The sequence below is a fragment of the Otolemur garnettii genome, unplaced genomic scaffold (genome assembly GCF_000181295.1).
Source record: "Otolemur garnettii isolate 467f Iridium unplaced genomic scaffold, OtoGar3 scaffold00079, whole genome shotgun sequence".
Classification (NCBI taxonomy): Eukaryota; Metazoa; Chordata; class Mammalia; order Primates; family Galagidae; genus Otolemur; species Otolemur garnettii.
In genome coordinates, this window is record NW_003852474.1 from 5,335,247 (window position 1) to 5,343,000 (window position 7,754).

General features: G+C 43.3%; 1 protein-coding gene across 1 annotated transcript in view; it reads right to left on the reverse strand.

Moving 5' to 3' along the window:
• The window catches only part of IL18R1 (interleukin 18 receptor 1), a 31,142-nt gene that overhangs the window by 14,426 nt on the left and 8,962 nt on the right, over nucleotides 1-7,754 (reverse strand). Inside the window, exons 4-5 of the mRNA XM_023515789.1 lie at nucleotides 7,261-7,402; nucleotides 1,902-1,964 (exon numbers count right to left, since the gene is read on the reverse strand). Of these exons, the coding sequence (XP_023371557.1) occupies nucleotides 1,902-1,964; nucleotides 7,261-7,402 (205 nt within the window). The remainder of the gene's footprint in view (nucleotides 1-1,901; nucleotides 1,965-7,260; nucleotides 7,403-7,754) is intronic.

Here is a 7,754-nt window from a genome sequence, read left to right on the forward strand (position 1 = left end):
GATTTCCAAAAAGATCTACATACATGCAGTTTATGTGAGACACACTTCAGGTGTAAGGAATGATATGGTTACTAGTAAAAGGATGTAAGGAAAGATAAAACATTCCATTCCCAAACAAAAGAACCGTCTGTTGGACAGGCCGTGGAACTGCCTGCCTCTGAACAGTCTGGTCTGTAGAGGAGGGATTTGTCACCCTGTGTGTGCCTTTTCTCTATTGTCATTTCTGAATATGAAAATTCCGTGAGCACACTCTGGAGAGAGAATTCTATATTCTGTAGTCTGAATATCTGATTGATTTCACTTGGAATCAGTGGGTTGCCTTGACTGTGCATTTAGAATTCATCTCAGTAGGCCGTATGAATCAACAGGTCCAATTGAGTCATTTCTTTCAAAAAAGAAGGAAGACATTAATTTGCTAAATATGCTACCCCAGGTCTTCTGCGAGGGGTTTGAATTAAATCCCCCAAGCAGCTCTAAGGGACGTTTCTCCCATTTGATGGATTGAATAACTGAAGCACAGATAGGCGAAGTAATTTGTCTAAAATTATTGAAAGGTGGAAGAGCTGGGTTTCATGACTGTGTTGACTGCTCCCAAAGTCCACGTTGGAGAACCACAGCTAGAGCCACAGCTGGGTACGGGGTATGACCCCCATATGCCCAGCGCAGCTCGGGCACTATGCCATCTGTACTTGTGGCTTGCCTGCTTTGTATTGTTGTTGATTTTAGCTCTTATCTTTAGTACTTCTCTTCCTCTACTTGTTGAGGCTTAATTGGCACTGGCACTGCTGGGTCTACTTTGTTGAAACAGAATGTTAGAGAATTAATTTCAATTATCCATTCTCATAGTACGTGCATTGTAAAGTTGAAAATTTTCCTCTAAGCGTGACTTCAGCTGTTTTCCATTAAGTATTGGTATGCCATCTTTTCACACCATTCAGTTCAAATCATTTTTTAAAAATTCCCTGATGATTTCTTATTTCACCTATGGATGCCTTATGTTTCTTATTTCCTAAATATCTGGAGGATTTACCAATTATTTTCTGTTATTAGTGTCTAGTTTAGTTTCATTATAGTCCAAGATTCTGCCATTTCAACAGTTTGAAAATTGTAGTGACTTGCTTAAGGTTCAGAATATGGTGTGTCTTGATGGATATTCTAAGCGCATTTGAAATGCTGGTGTATTCTGCCAGTTTTGATTTTATCATTCTTTAAATGTCAATTAGGTTAAGTTGGTGGATGTATTGTTCAAATATTCATATCCCTACTAATCTTTGGGGTGCTTGCTTTATCTGTTGCTGGGAGAGAAAACATCAATCATCTTCAATTTGACAATTGACAAATCTTCATTTGAAATGTCAATCATCTTCAGTTTGACAAATTATGGTCAATTTGTCTGTATCTCCTTTAGATCTGTCAACATTGGCTTTACATGTGTTGAGGCTATCTTAAGCACTCACACAAATGTGTGTCTATTGACACTTTTATCATTATGAAATATCTATCCTTGTTTATCACAATAGTTCATTTCTCGATGTCTGTACTCTCTAACATGAAGTCATCATACACAGTCAAACCACCTTTCTCTCATATTCAGAAATGACAGAGAAAAGGCAGACACAGGGTGACAAATCCCTCATCTACAAACGAGACTCTGTTCAGAGGCAGGCAGTTCTACTGCCTCTCCAACAGACTGTTCCTTTTAATCTGTTTAAAAGTGGCAGCTTTCAAACAAGGGCATATTTGTTTTTCTTTTTTGGTTTTGTAATGTTCTTCACCAAATAGGCAATGTATTACACACCCACTATCCTTCCATAATGAAGGAAATTTCCCCACAGAAGACTCAGTTATGCTCCCATTCATAAATGCAGAATATATATATGCTACATATATTGGGAATATACCTAGTTCCACTGGAACATACTCAAGCTTTGGTCCAAGAAGCATTGGAGCTACATAATTGGAATCTAAAAACAAAAAAAGAAAAGAAACATGCATTAGTGTTGCCTTCAGGTTTTCTAAGACAAGTATCTGTTATAATATGCTCATTGGATGTAAAGAAGATTCAAATAACCACACTTCATAGTTTGAAGTGTGGGGATCCATTCCATATCCCCACATAGTTGCTTGGGTCTTGTTTCCATTAACCAACAGCTGCAGCTCATAATGTAGATTGCTTCACTTCCCACCCATACCACGCTCACAGTGCTACGGGAAACACCTTGAATCTTGTTTCCCCTCCTGGGGAACAACCTGCAGCTGCAGCTCTGCTCACTCCAGCTACGAGGCAGAGGAAGACTCTCATCCAGGGGGATGGCTGACAGACCCCTGACACGACCAAACTGCAGGACTTAGAAGATGCAAAGTCACTGGGAAGTGCACTCTATTCTGCCCGATTCCTTCCCTCAGTCCTTCAGCTCCTCACTGATAGATTTGCAGAGTGCAGGGCCACAAACCAAGCCCTCGCTCTCTGGCCTCCACATTTCCCCAGCAGGATGCTGAGAGGAGTGTCCCTTCAATTCTACACCCTGGGTGCCTCGTTTGGCTCCTTCCACCCCAGCCCTACTGGTGTGCTGGGCTGTAGGCCCTGTTCTACTTCTTTTCCCAAATGACCTCTGACCTGAACCAGAAACACTCTACATCCATTGATGTTGAGGAAGGAAATCATCATCCTGTAGCCTCCTACTAAATGCTAGAATACCGCCCGGGCATGGTGGCTCACCTCTGTTTTCCTAGCACTTTGGGAGGTCAAGGAGGGTGGATCGTTTGAGCTCAGGAGTTTGAGAACAGCCTGAACAAGAATGAGACCTACCTGAGCAAGAACGAGACTCCATCTCTGCTAAAAATAGGAAAACTAGCTGCGCATTGTGGTGGACACCTGTAGTCCCAGCTACTCTGCAGGCTGAGGCAAGAGGATCACCTGAGTCCAAGAGTTTAAAGTTGCTATGAGCTAGGATGTCACGGTACTCTACTCAGGGCAACAGAGTGAGACTCCGTCTCAAATAAATAAATAAATAAATAATAAAAATGCTAGAATATAGCCTGAAGGAGCCTATATCCCCACAAAACTGAGAGCAACTGAGAGCGACTATGGGCATAGACTTAATTACAGTTAAGTTATTGTAAGCCGTGGCATCAGCACCAATAACTTCTCTCATCACCTGACTGTCCCCTCTAGCAACTTCAGTGCTTCTGGGGCATTTCCAGCCAATGTCCACAGCAGGCTCCTGAGGCCTACAGACACTCAGGGCGCAGGCCCCCTGACAGTGTGGAGCATACCATGAGTTGGGTAGTCTCCTGCAGCATCCACACCTCCCTGGGTCCTCTCATAAAGTGTAGCACTGCTGAGTGAGGAGTGAGAGGAGGGGACAGTGGGGGGCAGCAAGGTGGGAGTGAAACCAGCACAGTGGAACTTCAGGTGAGGAGTTGAGATGGGGCTCCCCTAGGACTCAGGCTCTCCTGGCAAGCCTGGAATGCTGGATGACAGGCTGGAGGAGCCAACATGTATCCAGAGAAAGAATAAACTCTCAGGTCTAAGCTTACGGAGCAACGTGGGCTGTATTCAAGGACCAAGGGGAAGGCGGTGATTTTTGTAAATGGGGAAAATTGCTACTGACTTCTTTCTCAGGATCCATTTTTTCTTCCAGGAAATTATCTGAGAACCTGGGGAAAGGTAGTACGAAGGATATCTTCAGTAGAGGACATCCTTAGTAGAGGATGCTGTCTGCTAATGCTCAGGTTACATCCCTGGAAACCCAGACCAGTACTGGGTTTCTAAACCTGGTATAAAGTGAAGGGTACAGCCCTATTTGAGGTGATGGGAAGAAGCCCACACCCCAAGGCATGCACCTGGCATGGCTTGTCTACCTGTGAAGCTAAAATCATGGAGTCAAAATGGCATAGCTCTTGTCTTCAGTGACAGGACAGGTGACAGACCAGCCAGAGTGTGAGAAGAGAACGGGAGATGCCAGGTAGGAATCCAGAGGATGTTATTCACGACATAAGCTGAAGACAATGGTGCTCTTGGGGGTCAGAAAATGATCCACAAAGCATGGCCTGCTGACTGCTTTGAACTAAAGGATGTTAGAAGGACGCATGAACAGCCTCAGAAACCAAGGTCTCGTTGACCTTCTCCTGCCCTCCTGTTTCTCTCCCTTTTTCACCCCTGAAGCTAGTCATAGAAACCAGACTTCCTCTTCCTATAGGTGAGTGATAGAAACTAGAATCCCTTTTCCCCAAAGCAAGCTGTAAAACCTAGAACAATTCCTCTAAACTGCCCTCCCTTTCTGCCTAGGAGCTGGCTAAGAATTCTCTGACCACCCATGTACAATTGTAGGTCCTAAGGACTCTCATTCCAGAGGGTCCCACCCACCTCTACTTGGGAGAAGAGTTTAAATAGACAGACCTTGCTGGGTCCCCCACTCACTCCATGACCATTAGTTAATACCCCTTTGGCCAATCACATGTCTACACAGCTGTCCATGCTTCACAGAACCCAAACATATAATCAGTTTTCCCTGGGTCTCTGGGTCTTCATGCCCGAAGGTTCCCATGCTACATAAAACTTTGATTAAATAAATTTGTTATACTTTTCTCTTGCTAACCTGTTTTTTGTTACAGGAGTGTTCGCCATGACCCTTATGAAGGGCGAAGATGGGGAATCACACCTTTCCACCCCCACAGGGCTTGCCACATGGCAGCTGAGAGGCCTACATCCATGAACACAGACCACCTGGAAAAAAGACATAGCAGAGAAGGTGGGAGCTCAAGCCCCAGTGTCCTCAGAACAGCCCCTGTCTATTGACTCCAACTCTAAGCACTACATTTTTGTAGATTGGTTGCAAACTTTACCAAATACATAGAAAAATGTCCAGAATACTGAGGAATCTAGACTTCTGGATGTCAAGTGTTGCATCATGGGTAGGACTATAGCTGCTCTGTAATTCACTCAACAGGCTTGTAATGAGCACTTATGATGCACCACAGGTGTACAAGATGCCAAGATGAGGAACAGAACTCAGTTCCATCCCTTCTTTCCAGAAACTTCTCAGGTTACTGATAGAGACACACATGGAATCTGATTCTGAATCAGAAATACAAATGAAGAGGCCACCATAGAGGCAGAGAGGAGGAGGGACATGTGACTGGCATCCTCCAAGACTCAGGTGGCATTCTCCAAGAAGACAAGGAGCATAAGATGAGCAGTTCAGGTGTGAGGTGGGGGGCTGTGAGCCTGTGTAGCAGAGTGGGGGGCCAGAGGTGGGGTGGGAAATGGTCCTAGCAGTAGAGCTCCCTGGCCCTGGAACCAGCTTTGAGCTTTACACACACTCAGAAGGAAATGAACTCACCCAAGCTCACAACTTCACAGAGCTGTTGTGAAAATCATATGAGATGATTCCACTCAAGTGCTTGGCATAAACCCTGGCCCCTTTTAATGGTGGCTATTCACACTGCTTCTTCAAAGAGGGAGGGAAAGAGTGGCTGGCTGATGGGCTAAAAGCAAAGATGGATGGGAGAGAGGGTATAGGTACTGAGTGTATCAAAGGAACAGAGATTGACGTGAGATTAAAGAATATACGTATGGAAGAACTCAGGGCACATGATTATACACAGATTTAAGTTTAGGGGTTTAAGAATTCCATTATGGGATTACCAGGTTCTGGGTTATAGCAGGCAAAATAACAGCCTCCAAAGTTTTCCATATTCTAATCTCCAGGTCCTGGAAATATGTTATGCTACAGGGCAAGGAGGAAATTTCAGATGGGATTAAATGAAGGATCTTGAGATGGGGAGACTCTCCCGGGTTTTCTGGGGGGATCCAATGTTGTCACAAGGATCTTCATAAGAGGGAGATGGAAAAGTCAGAGTCAGATAGAGGAGTGATGATGGAAGGAAAGTTGAGAGAGAGAAACTTGAAGATGCTGTATGGTCAGCTCTGATGAAGGAGCACCAGCCAAAGAATCCAGGTGGCCGCTAGAAACTGGAAAAGGCAAAGAAATACAATTTCTCCCTGAGCCTCCAGAAGTCATGCAATCCTGCCAAAACTTTGATTTCTAGGGAGGACACTAAGTTTGAGGTAATTCATCACAGGAGCCATGCATGGGTGAATACTTATCTAAGTGGATGGCCCAAGAGAAGAGGACAAACGTTACCAAAGTGAAGGAGCTGCGGTCCCCAGTGAGCCCACAGATTCTGCTGAATGAGTCATCTACCTGGGTTCATAGTTTCCCAGGACTACATGAAAGAAAGCCTAGGGTGGATAGGTCACCTCGCTTCAAATAAATCAAAGAAACTGTCATTTTAAGAAGGGGCTAGGCTTCTGTGAAGTTACTGCAGGCAAACAAAAACCTGTGGGTGGCAGCTGCTGCAAGGCATGTGTTGACTCAATGGGAAAAAAAGATTTCTCAGCAGTCAGATATTAAACTAAGCTGCGGATAATTTGGTAATTTCCTTGATAGCTCCCAAGAAGGGACTAGATGATCAATTATTGGCTGTGCCATATGAAAGGCATCTTCACTGGGAGAGGATTAATTAAATTATCTCTAGGGTCCCGGCCTTCTGTCTTTTCATCATGCATAGTTGGAATCCATGACAAACCAGACTATTAGCAGCCTCACCTTCCTACCACCTGTCTTCTTTACATTATCCCATCCGGGAGGGAGCCTTTTCCCCAGCATGTCCTTCTGCCTGTTCACGACACTCACTCTCCAAGATCAAGGTTAAGAGAGAGTCTCATGCACCTGGTCTTCCTCCAGTTTCTTACCATATACTTAAGGCCTTCCAGATGACCCTGTTTCATACATTGGGCTACCTTTAGGCGGCTTATTGCCTGTCTTGATTACGACCAAATTCCTTGAGAATAGTATTGTGCTTCTTTCATTTTTCATATTTCCTTGCTTCCCTTGCCTCCCAGAACTAAGTATAGTTTATTGAATGCATGCATCCTCATTAAATATTTGTTGAGTGCAAACGAAAGTTTAACAACAAAAGATTCTGCAATTTACTCACATTCCAAATAAGAGAAAGAGCCAATTTATGTGAGGTTTATTCATAGAAACTTCCATTTGATGCCAAAAAGAATTATTTTTCAGCCAAGTGGATGGGCACCAAAATGAAGATTTGGATCCTTATATTTGAATTAGTGGTATAGTCAAAACCTCAACTAAGTGGCCTTTTAATTCCTTCCTTTCTTTAGAAGAAAGAAAAAAAATGTTGTTTTCCTAAGATACATTTGTTTCTTCCCAATTCTAAGATTTCTCTTACCTTTACCTATTGTTATATTGTAAGTTTTGGTGATGTTAAATAGCTTTCCATTATGATGAAGGAAAAACACACAGGAATAAAACCCCTGATCTTCAAACACGGCATTCTTCTTTATATTGTTCTCAAGTAGCTTCTCACAGTTCTGTTTTTAAGAAAGTGAGTTGAAATATTTTAAGTAAAAGTTGTATTTATATTGTAATCACTCAATTTTTTTTAAAGTTAGACATCTTTAGGGCAAAAGGGAAACAGAAAACTTGCAATTCTTGAGTAAATGTCCAGTGTTTCGGCTTCCACTGAACCAGTGAGATGCAAGCCCATTCCTGCTGCTGTCGTTATCTTTATTAATGCATGCTGGGCAAGAGAGCACAGGGGCTCTGGAGCTGCTTCCATCATTTTCCTTTAACCTCTCTTTTACACGCACATACACACTTGTACACACACGGAAACATTACAACAAAAATCCCTGCCCGGGTCACCACTCTTTTTTTTTTTTT